The sequence below is a fragment of the Anomaloglossus baeobatrachus genome, chromosome 4 (genome assembly GCF_048569485.1).
Source record: "Anomaloglossus baeobatrachus isolate aAnoBae1 chromosome 4, aAnoBae1.hap1, whole genome shotgun sequence".
NCBI lineage: Eukaryota > Metazoa > Chordata > Amphibia > Anura > Aromobatidae > Anomaloglossus > Anomaloglossus baeobatrachus.
In genome coordinates this window covers 454,005,795-454,025,136 of record NC_134356.1, presented here as the reverse complement: position 1 = coordinate 454,025,136, position 19,342 = coordinate 454,005,795, and the positions used below count along the sequence as shown (strand labels likewise).

Genomic DNA, 19,342 nt, shown 5'->3' with positions numbered 1-19,342 from the left:
CCAAGGCTACCATTGCCAGATGGATCAGGTCAGCCATTTCGGAGTCCTACCGAATCAGGGACAAGTTCCCTCCGAGAGGAGTAAGAGCCCATTCCACCCGTGCACTTGGGGCGTCTTGGGCAATCAGACACCAGGCTTCAGCCGAGCAAGTCTGCAAAGCCGCAACGTGGTCCAGTCTTCATACCTTCACCAGGTTTTACAAGGTCCACACCCAGGCATCAGCAGATGCCTGCCTTGGGAGAAAGGTGTTGCAGACGGCTGTCGCACACCTCTAAAAAGGTAGTAAACATGTGTACAGAGCGTTCCAATGGAATTTGTGCTTCGTTTTGGATCTGTAGGACGGCTTGTGTACCCACCCAGGGACTGCTTTTGGACGTCCCATGGTCCTGTGTCCCCCAATGAAAGCGATAGAGAAAGAAGGATTTTTGTGTACTCACCGTAAAATCTCTTTCTCTGAGTCTTCATTGGGGGACAGAGCACCCACCCTGTTTGGATTGTGAGGTCTTCATTTACCGGATGTTTCCCGATGTTGTTTGCGGGTCACCTTTGTTTCCATCCGGCTATTATATATATACGTGCCATAAGGCACGGTGTGTTTTTCACCACACATTTTTCTCGTGTATTACATTGTTTAGTTATGGTTGTTCAGGTCTCTCCTACTACTGCTTTTGCACAAAACTGGCATAGTACCGCCTCCGGCTCGGGGTGTACACTGCCAGGGAGGAGCTAACTCTTTTTATGTTCACTTAGTGTCAGCCTCCTAGTCACAGCAGCATACACTCATGGTCCTGTGTCCCCCAATGAAGAGAGATTTTACGGTGAGTACACAAAAATCCTTCTTTTCATCCATGTAACTTTTTTTAAGCTTTATTTGAAATTCCTCTTTAAATAATTGATTTTCCTCTTCATTGTATTCAGCGTGGGCGATTTAAATACATCTACATTACATTTGGCTTCAAACTGTTTTTATTTCTATTTTCTTCTTATTTGCACTTTTTTTATGTGTAAAAATCATTTTGATTTTGTACCATAAGTTAATTTTTATGTTTACTGTTACATTATTTATATTCATAGATGTTAAATTTCCAAAGGATTACCCAACCTCCTGCCTGCTGGGCTGTGTGGAGGTGGTTGACTGCCTACCAAATGAGCAATTTAAGGAACAGGTGAGCTACTTACTACTTCTTATGCTGTGGTGTATAATGTTTAAGGCCAAACCGGAGGCACAAAAAAAAAATGTTGTCAAGATGGAAATAACCACTTAATTTTATAAGTGTTGATTCCCTGTATTTTATTGAGTGCATCTCTACTCTCTATATATTTCGTTCATTTTTGTGAGAAAGGGTTCATTAAGTTTATTGCAATTTTATTGATTGAAATCCCGGGTGTTTGTATGTATGTGAGTCAGGTGGAACTATTTTAGTGACCTGACACCTTTCCCTGTGTGGACATGCATTCAGACATAGATGTCCGTAACCAGGACCACCCACCCAATGGACTCATATGCAGGCAAACAACAGGAATTTTAATGAATAAAATGGCAGTTATACCATGTCGTCCACGGATCGGACTGTATGACAACAAAACAGCTTGCTTTCAAAAGGAGGAAAAAATCACAGAAAAAGAAACAACCCGGACAGATTACTAATGCAGTAGCAGGGTGCAGCAGTCCCCCATGGTAAAGGTGGGGCTAGCACATGTGCAAAATACTAATGAAACAACCACTCACAACTAATGATGAGCGAACCTTTGGAGGTTGTTTGCTGGCAGCAAACGAGCTTGACCCGAACCCTGGATCAAGTCACTAGTTGGCAGTTTGAGTCTCCGCTCACGTACATTCAGCCATAAGCAGAATACTTCTGGGGAGAATGGGGGGGTGGGCTTTTTCAATTTTTCTGTTGTTACCCCCAGTGTGCGCCGTTAAAACACTGCAAGCGGCTCGTACAGGGTTGAGCACGAAGCGTACCGGAGTACTGCGATGCTTGCATGAGTTATGTTCTCACGTAAAGTACCCGAACCTTGATTTTTAAATTTGGTCTTTGGTTCAAAACCAAACCTCAGGTTTGCTCATCTCTACTCACAACCTACCAATTCATGGAGGGGTTGGCTGAGTAGTATTAGACATGCATACAGATAAGGCTTGTACAGGGCGCCAGTCACAAGGGTACGTGTGATGCAGTGTCTGGATTACAGTCTGTTGATGATGCCGTACTATTAGATAAGGCGGGCTGGCCAGCACTATATAAACGCACCCCACAGGACCAACACCCCCATACACCCAACCAATAATTAAGGCTGGACTGCATCCAGCATAAAAATGGAAAAATATACAATAGAAAAATGAGGATTTTGTACAAAATACACAAGGAATTGGCCCATACGACACAATCCTCACTTTTTTTTTTTTTTGGATGAGAATGGGACCGCTTTTAAAGAAAAAAAGTTTGTGTGTGTGCATATGTATGAATGTGTATATAATATATATTTTTTTTTACACTACAGTTCAAAGATTTAGGGTCACTTAGATATTTCCTTCTTTTTTAAAGAAAAGCACATTTCTTTATCGTTCCTTTGGGAGACCCAGACCATGGGTGTTTAGATTCTGCCTCCGGAGGACACAAAAAGTGTAGCTCCTCCCTCTGAGCTTATACACCCCCTGGTAGCCTGTCCTAGCCAGTTTATCGCTTTGTGTCAGGAGGCATACATCCACACATGCATTCTCATCTGATTTGTTTGACTTTTGGAAAGAGTTTGAAGAAAAGCGGGTCCATGTCTGGACTCCCGGCATGTCCCTTCTCACCCCACTGTGTCGGCGGTGTTGTTAAGGTTGATTTACAAGGCTGCAGCCTTACATGCCGCGCTCCTTCACCATCCCTTCTGGGCTCTGGCTTGAAGTGGGAGCCAGCACGGTCTCCATGCCTGGCAGGAGTCCGGTCTCCATCCACAGCCCCTTGAGGATTCTGTTGGACCGGAGCACTCATCCCCAGGGACATGGCCCTGCGTCTCAGCAGCTAAGTACCTGAGACGTTTATGTTGGGGGTCCCGGTTCTTTATTGTAAGGGGAGAGTATGCTGTATGTGATTGTTTTAACTTTTCCGGCGGGTTCTCTAGCTTTTGCCTGAGAACCGCGCCGATGGTGCCTGCTTGTCGGCCTCGCCGCTTAAATTTAGGCCCCGGCTTCGCCGGAGGCCTAGTTTCATTTTCCTGCCCTCGCATGTCACTCATGCAGAGGGACAGGTTCGGCTCCTCCTCCTCCGGCGGCCGTTCTACACAGGGGAGGGACACTCCCCACTGCTGGGACGTCCCTCCTTCCCTGCAGGTCTCTATAGCCCTCCAGTTCCCGCTCTTTTATAGGAACGCCCTCTTCTCAGGCAGAGTTCACTCTGCTCTGGGACATCCTGCATTCTGCATCTCTGCTGAGGTGCTGCGACTGGGGGACCGGGCTTCGGGATCTGGAGGGCACACAACACCGCACTCAGCGGTCTGGTAAGCCACAGCCGGTCTCCGGTTGTGGACCTCTGTATATTCTCCCTGGGGTTCATTCTCTGCAAAGCCTCCACTCCAGCAGCATGTCTCACACAAGGAGCAATGTTCCAAGGATTTATTCTGCATGCAATGCATGTAAGCTCCTGCTGCCTGAGCCGAGCACCTATCCACATTGTGATGTCTGCTCTAACTTGGCGGTGCCACAGCCTGGAGTCTCACCCCCAGTGGTCTCTCAGGCTGCTGCTGCACCTGTGACTGAACCCCCGGCCTGGGTAGAGTCCTTTTCTAGGTCCATATCCCAGGCATTTGCTGAGTCCATGGGACTTTTGTCCAGGACTTTGATGAATATGCATCAGTTTCCCTCACAGGGTGCCTCTAATACTCTTGACAGAGGACTCCTATCCTCTGACCTCCGTCCATCGGAGCTCACGGAGGATTCATCATCTGATTCCAGACCCCGTCCTTCTAAGAGAAGGCGCAGGGTTTCCTCCCCCTCCCCATCCCACGACTCTGTCTCAAGAGCTGACTCTCTAGATGAGGAGGATGCCCTCACTGGGGGCTCGGAGGCTATGTATCCCATCGATTTCTCTGAGGGTGACTCAGATCTTAGTGATTTGATTGCTTCTATTAATTCTGTGCTGGATCTCAATCCGCCAGTGTCAGAGGAGCAACTCTCTTTGGCAGAAAAACATCAGTTTACCTCGCCTAAGAGAGTGAAGAGTGTGTTCTTTAACCACTCCAGTTTTCAGACCGCTGTGACCAAACCCAGGGCCTGCCCTGACAAACGCTTTCCAAAGCGTGGTTCTGATGACCGGTTTCCATTTCCACCTGAGGTGGTCAAGGAGTGGTCTCACTCCCCAAAGGTAGACCCTCCGGTGTCTAGGCTATCAGCCCGGACCGTTGTGTCGGTGGCTGACGGCACCTCACTTAAGGATTCCACTGACCGTCAGATTGACCTTCTGGCCAAATCTGTGTATGAAGCTGCGGGGGCCGCGTTTTCCCCGACTTTTGCAGCAGTGTGGGCTCTCAAAGCCATCTCTGCTTCTCTAGAGGAGATGCATTCCCTCACCAAGGAATCTATGCCTGAGATGGTTACCTTAACTGCTCAGGCTTCAGCTTTTTCATCTTATGCCATGTCTGCCATGCTAGAGGCTGCTCACCGCACTGCGGTAGCTTCAGCTAATTCTCTTGTTATCCGCAGGATTTTGTGGCTTCGAGAGTGGAAGGCAGATGCTTCTTCCAAGAAGTTTCTTGCTGGGCTCCCTTTTGCTGGTTCACGGCTGTTTGGTGAACAGCTGGATGAAATCATTAAAGAAGCTACTGGCGGGAAGAGTACTTCCATGCCACAAACCAAGACCAGGAAACCCGCCCAGGGTAGGAATCAATCGAGGTTTCGTTCCTTTCGTTCCTCCAACTGGTCATCCTCTAAGCCTTCCGCCTCGTCCGCTAACTCAGCCAAGGATCAGAAATCCAACTGGCGCCCAAAAGCGCGTCCGCAGAAGACCGCAGGAGGTTCTGCCACTAAGGCAGCTTCCTCATGACTCTCGGCCCGCTCCAGCCACGTCCTTAGTCGGTGGCAGGCTCTCCCACTTTGGCGACGCTTGGTTAAAGCAAGTCTCCGATCAGTGGGTGAGAGACATCATATCTCACGGCTACAGGATAGAATTCTCTTCCAGCCCTCCAAACAGATTTTTTCTCTCAACTCCCCCCTGCTCCAAGGCCGCCGCCTTCTCGCAGGCCGTGGCGTCCTTGCAGGCAAACGGAGTGATTGTCCCAGTTCCGGCTCGGGAACGGTTCAGAGGTTTTTACTCAAATCTCTTCCTAGTTCCAGAAAAGGACGGTACCTTCCGGCCCATCCTGGATCTCAAGCTTCTCAACAAGCATGTCCGGGTGCGGCATTTTCGCATGGAGTGTCTGCGATCAGTCATTGCCTTTATGACCCAAGAGGAGTTCCTTGCGTCCATCGACATCAGAGATGCCTATCTGCATGTGCCAATCGCAGTGTCACATCAGCGTTGGTTACGTTTTGCAATAGGAGAGGATCATTTCCAATTCGTGGCTCTCCACTTCGGGTCAGCCACGGCCCCTCGGGTATTCACCAAGGTCATGGCGGCAGTGTTTGCGATCCTGCACCTCCAGGGGTTAGCAGTGCTTCCTTATCTGGACGACCTTCTGGTCAAGGGTACATCCAGCGCAGACTGTCAGCGGAGTGTTTCGCTCACTCTCGCCACCCTAGCCCAATTCGGGTGGATTGTCAATCTTCCCAAATCCACTCTGACTCCGACCCAGAGTCTCACGTACCTAGGGATGCAGTTCAAGACTTTGCCGGCACTTGTGAAGTTGCCCTTAATCAAACAGCAGTCTCTCCGGCTAGCGGTGCGCTCTCTCCTGAGGCCCCGCAGTTATTCCCTCAGGCGCCTGATGCAGGTGCTGGGTCAAATGGTGGCCTCCATGGAGGCGGGTCCCTTTGCCCAGTTCCATCTGCGTCCTCTGCAGCTGGACATTCTCCGCTGTTGGGACAAGCGGCCTTCCTCCTTACAGAGGTTAGTGGCTCTGTCACCACGGACCAGGAGCTCTCTTCAGTGGTGGCTTCGACCCCTCTCCCTGTCCTAAGGGCGCTCCTTCCTGACTCCGTCCTGGGTGATTCTCACCACGGATGCCAGCCTATCCGGCTGGGGAGCGGTACATCTCCACCACAGAGCACAGGGCACTTGGACTCCGTCCGAGTCAGCCCTTTCAATCAATGTGCTGGAAACCAGAGCTGTGCTTCTAGCTCTCCTAGCCTTTCACCACCTGTTGGCGGGCAGGCACATTCGAGTCCAGTCAGACAACGCGACAGCGGTTGCCTACATCAATCACCAAGGTGGGACACGCAGCCGCCTGGCAATGTTGGAGGTCCAACGCATTCTTCAATGGGCGGAGGACTCCAAGTCCACCATATCCGCAGTCCACATCCCTGGCGTAGAAAACTGGGAGGCAGATTATCTCAGCCGTCAATCCGTGGACGGTGGCGAGTGGTCCCTGCACCCGGCAGTGTTTCAGTCAATCTGCCGCAAGTGGGGCACTCCGGACGTGGACCTAATGGCATCCCGTCACAACAACAAGGTTCCGGTTTACGTGGCTCGCTCCCACGATCCTCAGGCCTTCGCCGCGGACGCTCTGGTTCAAGACTGGTCCCAGTTTCGTCTGTCCTACGTGTTTCCCCCTCTAGCTCTCTTGCCCAGAGTCCTGCGCAAGATCAGAATGGAGGGCCGTCGAGTCATTCTCATTGCACCGGACTGGCCCAAGCGAGCTTGGTATCCGGACCTGCTCCAACTGTCCGTGGAGATGCCGTGGCATCTTCCGGACCGTCCAGACCTGCTCTCGCAAGGTCCGTTTTTCCGCCCGAATTCTGCGGCACTCAAATTGACGGCGTGGCTCTTGAGTCCTGGATTTTGACGGCTTCTGGTATTCCTCCTGAAGTCATCTCCACTATGACTCGGGCCCATAAGTCTTCCTCCGTCAAGATCTATCACAGGACTTGGAAAATTTTCCTGTCCTGGTGTCGCTCTTCCGGCCATTCTCCTTGGCCATTCTCGTTGCCGACGCTTCTGTCTTTTTTACAGTCCTGTCTGCAGCTAGGACTGTCCCTCAACTCTCTCAAGGGACAAGTCTCAGCTCTATCAGTGCTGTTCCAGCGGCGTCTCGCCCGGCTGGCTCAGGTCCGCACCTTCATGCAAGGTGCGTCTCACATCATTCCGCCTTATCGGCGGCCCTTGGATCCCTGGGACCTTAACTTGGTCCTCACAGTATTGCAGAAACCCCCTTTCGAGCCCCTTAGGGAGGTTTCTTTGTATCGTCTTTCCCAAAAGGTGGCCTTTCTAGTTGCCATAACTTCTCTCAGGAGAGTCTCTGATTTGGCTGCGCTCTCCTCGGAGTCACCTTTTTTGGTTTTTCACCAAGACAAGGTAGTTCTCCCGTCCGACCCCGGACTTTCTTCCTAAGGTGGTCTCTCCCTTCCACCTTAACCAGGATATTTCCTTGCCTTCCTTCTGTCCGGCCCCTGTTCATCGCTTTGAGAAAGCGCTGCATACTCTAGATCTGGTGCGTGCTCTCCGGATCTATGTGTCTCGCACCGCTGCGCTTAGGCGGTGCACCTCTCTTTTTGTGCTAACCACAGGGCGGCGCAAGGGTCTCTCTGCTTCTAAGCCGACCTTGGCCCGTTGGATTAGATCAACCATTTCGGACGCCTACCAGAGTACTCAGGTGCCTCCCCGTCGGGGATCAAGGCACACTCGACCAGAGCTGTCGGTGCCTCTTGGGCTTTTAGGCACCAGGCTACGGCTCAACAAGTCTGTCAGGCTGCCACTTGGACTAGCCTACATACCTTTTCGAAGCACTACCAAGTGCATGCTCATGCTTCGGCAGATGCGAGCTTGGGCAGACGCATCCTTCAGGCGGCTGTCGCCCACTTGTGAAGTTAGGCTCCGCCTACTTCTTAGTTTTTTCTGTTTATTCCCACCCAGGGACAGCTTTGAAACGTCCCATGGTCTGGGTCTCCCAAAGGAACGAGAAAGAAAAAGAGAATTTTGTTACTTACCGTAAATTCTTTTTCTTATAGTTCCGTATTGGGAGACCCAGCTCCCTCCCTGTTGCCTGTTGGCAATTTTCTTGTTCCGTGTGTTTATCACCGGCTGTTGTCGTGGACAGAGTCTCCGGTTGTTCCGGCTCTTGCTCTGTTCTACTTGTGGGTGGCTATTCTCCTTCAGCTTTTGCACTAAACTGGCAAGGACTGGCTACCAGGGGGTGTATAAGCTCAGAGGGAGGAGCTACACTTTTAAGTATAGTACTTTGTGTGTCCTCCGGAGGCAGAAGCTAAACACCCATGGTCTGGGTCTCCCAATACGGAACTATAAGAAAAAGAATTTACGGTAAGTAACAAAATTCTCTTTTTTTTTTTTTTTTTTCAATGAAGCTAACATTAAATTAAACAAATACACTCTATACATTGTTAATGTGGTAAATGACTATTCTAGCTGCAAACGTCTGGTTTTAATGCAATATCTACAACGGTGTGTAGAGGCCCATTTCCAACAACCACCACTCCAGTGTTCTAATAGTACATTGTGTTTGCTAACTGCGTTAGAACGCTAATGGATGTGCAGAAATTGTTAGCACAACTAACAACAGTTTTGCTGATTAGAGAAGCTATAAAACTGACCTTCCTTTGAGCTAGTTTAGAATCTGGAGCATTACATTTGTTGGTTCCATTTAAACTCTCAAAATGGCCAGAAAAAAGAGAACTTTCATGTGATACTCGACAGTCTATTCTTGTTCTTAGAAATGAAGGATATTCCATGCGTGAAATTGCCAAGGATCTGAAGATTTCTTACAACGGTGTGTACTACTCCCATCAGAGGAGAGCACAAACAGGCTCTAACCAGAGTAGAAAGAAAAGTGGGAGGCCCCGCTACACAACTGAGCAACAAGACAAGTACATTAGCATCTTTAGTTTGAGAAATCGACGCCTCACAGGTCCTTAACTGGCAGCTTTATTAAATAGTACACGCAAAACCCCAGTGTCAACGTTTACAGTGAAGAGGCGACTCCGGGATGCTGGCCTTCAGGGCAGAGTGGCAAAGAAAAAGCCATATCTGAGACTGGCTAATAAAAGGAAAAGATTAATATGGGGAAAAGAACAGACATTGGACAGAGGAAGATTGGAAAAAAAAGTGTTATGGACAGACAAATCAAAGTTTGAGGTGTTTGGATCACACAGAAGAACATTTGTGAGATGCAGAACAACTGAAAAGATGCTGGAAGAGTGCCTGACGTCATCTGTGAAGCATGGTGGAGGTAATGTGATGGTCTGGGGTTGCTCTGGTGCTGGTAAAGTGGGAGATTTGTACAAGGTAAAAAGGATTTTGAATAAGGAAGGCTATCACATCTTGCAACGCCATTCCATACCCTGTGGACAGCGCTTTTTTGGAGCCAATTTCATCCTACAACAGAACAATGACCCAAAGCACACCTCCAAATTATGCATGAATTATTTAGGGAAGAAGAAGGCAGCTGGTAATCTATCTGTAATGGAGTGGCCAGCCCATTCACAAGATCTCAACCCTATTGAGCTGTTGTGGGAGCAGCTTGACCGTATGGTACGCAAAAAGTGCCCATCAAGCCAATCCAACTTGTGGAAGGGGCTTCTGGAAGCATTGGGTGAAATATTTCCAGATTACCTGAGAAAACTAACAGCTAGAATGCCAAAGGACTGCAAAGCTGGAATTGCAGCAAAGGAGCATTCTGTGACGAAAGCAAAGTGTGAAGGAGAAAATTATTATTTCAAGTTAAAATCATTATTTCCAACCAGCCAAAAAGTGATCAAAACATCACATGTATCCCAAAATGATACCAATACAAACTACAGTTAATTAACCCCTTAACGACCCATGACGTACTAGATACGTCATGGATCGTGTGCCGGTAAGCCCCGCCCCCTGCCGGCGGCGGCGATCGGCGCACATATCAGCTGTTATCAACAGCTGATATGTGTGCCTGCTAGCCGCGGGTGGAATCGCTTCCACCCGCGGCCATTAACCCCTTACATTTCGCTGCCAAAGTCTTGGCAGCGATATGTATGTGGGCGCCGCCATGACAGTGACTTACCCCGCCCCCACAGGAAGTCACGTGACATGATCACGTGACTTTCGGTGGTTGCCATGGTAGCACAGGGTCATGTGATGATGCCTGTAGCTAACATGAGTCACTTCCTCTCAATGCCGGAATACAGCCGGCATTGAAAGTGAAGCAGCAAATCTGCAGTTCTCAGCTCTGTAGCTGAGATCTGCAGATAGTGCAGAGCGATCGGATTGCTGATCGCAATAGCCCCCTAGGGGGACTAGTAAAATAAAAAAAAAAGTAAAAAAAAAAGTTTTAAAAAATAAAAAAAAAATAAAAAAACCTAAAAGTTCAAATCACCCCCCTTTCACCCCATTGAAAATTAAAGGGTTAGAAAAATACACACATATTTGGTATCGCCACGTTCAGAAATGCCCGATCTATCAAAATATAAAATCAATGAATCTGATCAGTAAACGGCGTAGCGGCAAAAAAATTCCAAACGCCAAAATTACGTTTTTTGGTCGCCGCAAATTTTGCGCAAAATGCAATAACAGGCGATCAAAACGTAGCATCTGCGCAAAAATGGTACCAATAAGAACGTCAGGTTGAGACGCAAAAAATAAGCCATCACTGAGCCTCAGATCCTGAAAAATGAGAACGCTACGGGTTTTGGAAAATGGCGCAAAACGTGCGCCACGTTTTTTGGACAAGCTTGTGAATTTTTTTTAACCCCTTAGATACAAGTAAACCTATACATGTTTGGTGTCTACAAACTCGCACCGACCTGAGGCATCATACCCACACATCAGTTTTACCATATAGTGAACACGGTGAATAAAATATCCCAAAAACTATTGTACAATCCCACTTTTTTTGCAATTTTTCCGCACTTGGAATTTTTTTGCCGTTTTCCAGTACACTATATGGTAAAACTTATGGTTTCATTTAAAAGTACAACTCGTCCCGCAAAAAACAAGCCCTCATATGGCAAGATTAATGGAAAAATAAAAAAGTTACGCCTCTTTGAAGAAGGTGAGCAAAAAACAAAAACGCAAAAACGGAAAGTGCCCGGGGGCTGAAGGGGTTAAGCGGGGAACAAAAAAAAAATGGAAAATAGTTATGGCTCTCATACTATGTTGACCAAAAATTAAATATATAGATGCATATTATGTTATTTTTTTTAAGTGATTATTCTTATGCAAAAAATGGTAATACAAGAAGGTATAACTTCTGTATGAACCCACAGAAGAAAGGTAACATATGATTTATTCTTTCAAAAAATGTAAATTTAAACACAATTTTGTATTTTGTTCATGTATAGTACCCCAAAAAATTAACAAGTGATCAAAAATCTATATGTGCCCAAAAATGGTACCAGTAGTAAAGTACAAGTTGTTCCGCAAAGAAAATAAAGCCTTATACAGCTGACCAAAATAGTTTTTGATGTTTTTTTTTTTTAAAGTGAATTTTTCTTTCTGTGTATAAGTAACAAAACAACCTTTTATACATTTTTGTATGGTTGTGATGGATCCGCAGAATAAACATTTACCGTATTTTTCGCTTTATAAGAAACACCTGATTATAAGACGCACCCCCAAATTTGGTGAAGGAAAAGAGAAATTTTTTTTAATGTTAAATGGGGTCCATCTTTATAATGCCAATGTCCGTCTAACAAATCATATAGGGTATATGTCCCTCATAGCCCCCCATCCTAAAATTAGACCCCGTAATCTGGATTTGGCCCCCTTATAATGAATATAGCCCCCCTGTGCTGCCCATGGCCCCTATAGATGGCACACCTCCCCTGTGTTTGATATGGCCCCCATACTGCTGCCCATGGCCACTATAGATGGCACATCTCCCCTGTGTTTGATATGGCCCCCATACAGCTGCCCATGGCCACTATAGATGGCACATCTTCCCTGTGTTTGATATGGCCCCCATACAGCTGCCCATGGTCACTATAGATGGCACATCTTCCCTGTGTTAGATATGCCCCCCATACTGCTGCCCATAATAAAATAAAACACTCTTTCCTTACCTTCTCAGTGCTGTCCCTCCTCGTGTCTCCCTCCTTGCAGTTGAGCTCCGGCTTTCTCCACTTCCTGGTTCTTGCTGCTGGTCATGTGATCGGCACGGCAGAGTAATATCATCTCTGCGTGCCTGATCACAGACAGCAGCAGCAGGAGACCGGGAGATCAGCGCTGGAGGTAAGTAAAGCTTTTTTTATTTTACTATGGGCAGCAGTATGGGGTCATATCTAACACGGGGGGGGGGGGTGTCATGTGCGATCAAAGGGAGCACAGGCAGATATAATATGCCCCGCTCCCCCAGCCCATCAAAACAAAAGTGCATCTTATAAAGCGAAAAATACGGTAAATTACACATAACAATGAATAGTCTTTTTTTTTTTTTTTTAAAAATATAGGATTTTTTTTGTTTTGTTTTTTTATGCTTTCAAAGCATGTAGAAAGTCACATGTACGACAAAATGGGCACCACAAAAAAAAACCTAAGCCCTGATACAGCTTAGAATATGGTGAACCAAAATCAATAATTTTAATTTTTTTTTTGCCACCAAATATTTACTGTACAAAAGCAATAAAAAAATAAATACAACCATAGAAATTTTGCATTGCCATAATCCTACAGACCCAAAGAATAAAATTGACACTTTATTTGTGCTGCACGTCAAATAGCATAAGATTTCACATGTAAAAAAAAATGAAAGAATTTCTGTTCTGTTTATATTCCTTCATTTAAAGAGTTAATAAAAGTTTAAGCTGTATGCAACCCCAAAGTGATCGCTTTGGCACATACAGCTCATCCCGAAAAAAGCAAAAACAGGTCTTGATATGACTATTTCACTGGAAAAATATAAAAGTTATTGCTTCTGAAAAGACAATGTTTTATCATAAAGGCTAAAACTCGCTTTGACAGACGGGGGGTTAAGCATCACCCAATATTTTATATGATCTACAAATTAATATTCCATTCCGAAATGCTAGACCTTGAGACCCAAATCTTTACTGCAAAATGTATTTGCTTTTTATAATATATTCAACCCAATGTTTTTTTATCTGACTTTTATTTTTTGGATGTTGCACTAATCATGTATATTGTGTTTCATGTCAATATTGTTTTTTTTCCACAGTATTCCTCTCTCAGCCAGGAATCTGCTTCTCCATTTGTTTTTATTTGTACAAACCCTCAAGAGCTGCTCATAAAGTTCCCAATTAAAGGACAGCACAAGATCTGTAAGTACCCCGATATTGCCTGGTACCTGCCGGTTATGTTAGAAGGAACAGAACTTTGTGCTCAATACAGGGCTCAGGCGGTATTACCGGACTTGTGATATTTCCCTTAGGTCAGAGTCACACATCAGTATGTCTCAGGCGGAACACGAACCGTGATGCTTGGACCGACTGCAGGTCTCCTGACCCGAACTGAGCAGCCTCCTATATGCTTATGACACTGCTGAGCTGAGGTCAGAAAACCCAAGGCTGCACCATACATCACGATCCGTGCTCAGACTGTGACAAACTGATTTATTAATCTAGCCTTAGTGATTCAGCTGGCAGAGAAGAGTCTCACTGACCAAAAGCTTGTCTCTGTATGCACTGCTGAGCTGTCTATTTCCATAGTCCTATAAATATACTGGCCACTGTACACAGTACAGTATAGATGTAGAACAAAATCAGAAAATTGGAAATAAAATGACCAATTTATGAATTAATTAATATATACCATTTAAATGGTGCATTCCAGACAAAATCAAGGTAAGGCTCCACAAGACTTGCAAAACCTTCTTACCATTATTTTTTCCAGATGAAGAATTTTCATTAGAAGGTCACCAGTTTAGGAGTCTCATTATACTCATTGCACTTCCATCAGTAATCCATATCAGTTGGGTATTCTATGATCCATTCACAGCACTTAACATTTGCGGCACAGTCATTATTTTCATTTTCATGCAGATCTTTCTGATGAAAAGCCATGGAATAGCTTAAAGGGGTTTTCCTCTACTTAGTCAACCCCCTCTCATTCCCCATCTTTGCTTCCCGATAAAATAAGAAAAGCTAACGCTCACCTCTACTGTTGCCATCGTTCCAGCGGTGCCAGCACTCTGTCCTGGGGCTCATCTGGGGTTGTCAATCACTTAAGCCCCGCGCCAACCACTTCCTGCCTTCAGAGGTATGAGTAATCAGCATGAAGTGGGAGGCGAGCTGCAGCTCTCACCTTCTCTTGATTACTAGTGGTGATTGGGTGCGGGGCTGGCTGGGGCACAAGCACCAGCACCACTGGAATTGCACCATCCGCAGAGGTGAGTATAAGCGTTTTTTTATATTTTTTTTTGTTTGTTTGTTTTTTCATATTACCAGGGGCAAACATGGTGAATGAGAAGGTGGTGGACAATCCCTTTAATGGACTTCACCAAATCGAAGACGCATTCACATTCACGACAAAAGGTTACATCTGAAAATTTCATATGTAAAAGGGCATTCCAACTCTCCCACCACGGGCAGATGGCGGGAACGATGAGGGTCAGGCGTTTTTAATTTATACCCCAGACCCCTTTGTTCTCCAGCAGAAAAGATGCTGCCAGACTTTCTCTTCTCCACACTGTAAGCACATAAATGCTCAGCTAAGCTGTGGAGTTGGGAGAGATTACTGACAGACAAATAGGCGTTCTAGCTATCGCCTATGTAAGGCTAACTTGTAAATGGCTATGTGTGCCATGCATGCCTAGAGTATTCCATATCTCGTCTCCTGGTATCCTTTGTCTCAAGCTTTGTACTTAATTTACTTGCAATTGCTGTCTGGACTTTTTTTCTCCTTACCAAATAACATTTCTAAAAGTTTATCTAGTTTATGACACAGTTGAACATCCAGATACTCCTTTGATGCATCTCTCTGAGCAATCACCACAAACATCCATAGGTCATACGTAATTCTGGCAAACCTGTACGTTTTTGTCAAGCCCACCCTTAGCGTTAGTGATGAGAAACTACTACTATATTCAAGCTGCCTAGATTTATGTTTTACAGCAACATTCAAGAACTAAAGAAAAGAAAGAAATGCCTTAAGACCTGAAACCTGTCTGAATATTGCTCTTAAAGTACATTTGGGAAGAATCAAAAGAGAGAACGAAAAGTGTTGTCATACCATTTGCCATGGATTTATTTTCATACTACATTGTAATTTTTTTTTCTTTTTCCCCAGGGAAACTGGACTCTAAAATTCACCAAGGTGCCAAGAAAGGATTAATGTTCAGAAAAGAGAGTACGGGACAAGCTGCAAAAAGTGACACTGGATTCTACAGATGAAGGATTTAAAATAATATGCCTCTCTAGATTGTAAATTCTAAATAGTGTTTGATCTAAAGTTATATTTTTGGAATGCGTTACCAAATCCAAAATGAAATAATAAACAACTATTTATTTGTACTCTGTATATAAAATCGGCACAAAAAATACTAGACAGGTCATTGTATAGTGAAAAAAAATAAACCCCTGGATTCTCTTGCTGTAATATTTACTTACAAACATGGCCGATGGGTGTTAAATGGGATTTCGATCGGGAGTTATTGTGGCTACTTCAGAACTCTGCAGTGCTTTGCTTCCAACCATTCCTGGGCACTCTTTAAAGTATGTTTGAGGTCCTTGCCCTGCTGGAAGACCCATGACCTAGGATGCAAACCCAGCTTTCTGACACTGGGCATTACACTGTGACCCAAAATCCTTTGGTAATCTTCAGATTTCATGAAGCCGTGCACACAATCAAGGCACCCAGTGCCAGAGTCAGCAAAACAACTTTGAACCTCCACCATATTTGACTGTAGGTACTGTTGTGGGGGTTTTTTTTTGTTTTGTTTTTTGGGGGTTTTTTTTAAATATATTTCTGTATTTCGTAAACATTAGCATGATGTGCTTTACCAAAAAAGCTCTATCTTGGTCTCCTCTGTCACAAGACGCTTTCCCAGAAGGATTTTAACTTACATTTTGGCAAACTGCAGTCTAACTTTGTGTCTGTGTCCACAGTGGGGTCCTCTTGGGTCCCTTGCCATAAAATTTCATGTAATTCAAATGATTAATAGTTTACACTGACACAGATGCACCCTTAGCCTGCAGGACAGCTTGAATTTATTTGGAACTTGATTGGGGCTGCATATCCACAATCCGGACTATCCTGCGTTGCAACCATCCTTTTTTTTTTTTCTCTCTGTGGTCCACATCCAGGTAGATTAGCTAGAGTGGCATGGCTTGTAATCTTAATGTTGTACACCATAGACAAAAGAACATCAAGATATCTGGAGATTGTTGAAATTTTGCAACTATTTTGGTTCTCAAGTCCTCAGCCACATCTCTTCTATTTCGGTATTTCTGTTCTCTATGCTTAGTGTGGCACATAGAGACACACAATGCAAAGATTGCATCAACTTCTCCCCTTTTTAGCTGGTTTCAGGTGTGATTTTCATATTGTCCACACCTGCTTGAAATATACAAGTGCATCTCAATAAATTAGAATATCATCAAAAGGGTAATTTAGTTCAGTAATTCAATACAAAAAGTGAAATGCATATATTAGTCATTACAGAGTGATCCATTTCAAGTGTTTATTTATGTTAATGATTATGGCTTACAGCCAATGAAAACACAAATGTCATTATCTCAGAAAATTAGAATATTATATTAGACACCAACTAAAAAAATGATGTTAAACGCAGAAATGTTGTCCTGCTGAAAAGTCTATACAGTAAATGCACTCAATACTTGGTCAGGGCTCCTTTTGAATGAACTACCGCATCAATGTGGCATGGAGGCGGTCAGCCTGTGGCACTGCTGAGGTGCTATGGAAGCCCAGGTTGCTTTGATAGCAGCCTTCAACTTTTTGGTGTCTCATCTTCCTCTTGACAATACCCCATAGATTCTCAATGGTGTTTAGGTCAGGCGAGTTTGCTAGCCAATCAACCACAGTGATACTGTGGTTATTAAACTAGGTATTGGTTCTTTTGGCAGTGTGGACAGGTGCCAAGTCCTGCTGGAAAATGAAATGTCCATCTCAAAAATGCTTGTCGGCATAGGAAAACATGAAGTGCTCTAAAATTTCCTGGTAGACGGCTGCGCTGACTTTGGTCTTGATAAAACACAGTGGACCTACACCACCAGATGACATGGCTCCCCCAAAGCATCACTGATTGTGGAAACTTCACACTAGACCTCTTGCAGCTTGGATTGCGGCCTCTCCTCTCTTCCTCCAGACTCTGGGACTTTGATTCCCAAATGAAATGCAACATTTAATTTCATCTGAAAACAACACCTTGGGCCACTGAGCAACTGTCCAGTTTTTTTCTTCTTGGCCCAGGTAAGACGCTTCTGGCATTGTCTATAGGTCATGAGTGGCTTGACAGAAGTAATGTGACAGTTGTAGCCCATGTCCTGGATACGTCTGTGTGTGGGGCTCTTGAAGTACTGACTCCAGCAGCAGTCCACTCCTTGTGAATCTCCCACAAAGGTTTGAATGGCCTTTTCTTAACAATCCTATCAAGGTTGCAGTTTTCCCAGTTGCTTGTGCACCTTTGTCTACCACACTTCTCCTTCCACTCAACATTCCATTAATATGCATGGATACAGCACTCTGTGAATAGCCAGCTTCTTTATTAATGACCTTTTGTGGCTTACCCTCCTTGTGGAGTGTCAGTGACTGCTTTCTGGACATCTCTCAAGTCAGCAGTCTTCCTCATGATTGTGTAGCCTGCTGAACCAGACTAAAGGACCATTTTAAACACTTAGGAAGCCTTTGCAGGTGTTTTGTGGTAATTATTCTAGTTTTCTGAGAAAATGACTTTTGGGTTTTCATTGACTATAAGCCATAATCACCAACACTCACAGAAATTAACACTTGAGATCACTCTATTTGAAATGACTCTATATTATGTGTTTCCCTTTTTGTATTTAATTACTTAAATTAACTTGTTGATGATATTCTAATTTATTGATATGCACTTGTAGTTGTTTACCCCCAATTTTAGAAAGGTGACCGCAATTTTGTCCTGCCCATGTTGGGGGTTTTATGTGAAAATATGTCCAATTTGCCTTTTATCTCAGGTTTTTGTTTGGGTTTTAGCATGTGTATAACAAAATCTGCATAATTGCAATAATTTTCTGGGAGAAATACTTCATTTGTGGCACAATTTCAAGGGTGCCAACTGCCAATCAGGGAAATGCATAGTTGCTCATGAATATGGAGACCTACATAGCAGCAGGATTACTAGTCCTAAAGTGATAATCTCCTGCTGATAAAATAGTGAATCTGCAGCAAACCACTCAGTAAGTGATACAACGCTGGAATTCGTGTCTATGTCCCTACTTGATGATGCTCTCAGATTGTTACAAATACCTTGTGACAGATTCCCTTTTAAGAAAAATACAAAGCAAAGATACTGCCATAAACATTGATTTTAAGTCAGGTAAAGGCCAATTGTTATAGAAAGCCAAAGAAATAAAATAAATGACAAAATATTATGCTGCACTTAGATAAGGTGGCAAAAACCCGGTGACAGATTCCCTTTAAGGACAGCTAATAGAGTTTAAAATGCTTAATAAACAATATAATTTCCAAAAGCCTTTAAAAATGAGACCTGGAATCTGAGTGGATACTTTTGGTAACTACATGTACACTTCCTCACAATGCCTTGCTGAATAACATTTAAGTTGTTTATTGGTACAAGATCAACACATATAAGTAACATTCATCCGGACAGTGAGCATTCGGAACTTCTTTTTAGACATTGTTTGCTGAGACCATTAGCAATGACGCCTTAATGTATATGGCGCACAGAGGTGCCAGAACCTGATCTCTCTTTACAGAACTGGTCACATCCGTCTGCCATGGTAATTAGAACTTTGTTTCTGACAATGCGAATTTCTGTCTTACATTTGGTAGCCCAATGCTTCCACCCAGTGCTGAACATAAGGGACATCCAGCACCATCTCCCCCCGCAGATGAGATTACATACAGACAGAAGACAACGCAATGAGCTCCACCTGTTAGTAGCTGCAGATCCCAAAGACGCCATATATGAGCCAGCAATAGCTGCTACGAGTTGCTTCTTGCCAGCCGAGGGTGCATTATGCAAGTTCAGCAATTGCTTCTGATAGACTTGGCCCTACAATGTGTATTTGTAAACTCTTATATTTGGCTAAGATTTTTTTTAGGCCTGTGCAGTAATCATTTCAGTTAGGGATAAGTTATAG

General features: G+C 44.7%; 1 protein-coding gene across 1 annotated transcript in view; it reads left to right on the top strand.

Moving 5' to 3' along the window:
- The window catches only part of LOC142303843 (activating signal cointegrator 1-like), a 110,031-nt gene extending 94,423 nt beyond the window's left edge, over positions 1-15,608 (top strand). The window contains exons 11-13 of the mRNA XM_075345632.1: positions 1,075-1,166; positions 13,240-13,342; positions 15,309-15,608. Coding sequence (XP_075201747.1) covers positions 1,075-1,166; positions 13,240-13,342; positions 15,309-15,412 — 299 coding nt within the window. The 3' untranslated portion in view covers positions 15,413-15,608. The remainder of the gene's footprint in view (positions 1-1,074; positions 1,167-13,239; positions 13,343-15,308) is intronic.
- Positions 15,609-19,342: the final 3,734 nt, after the last annotated feature.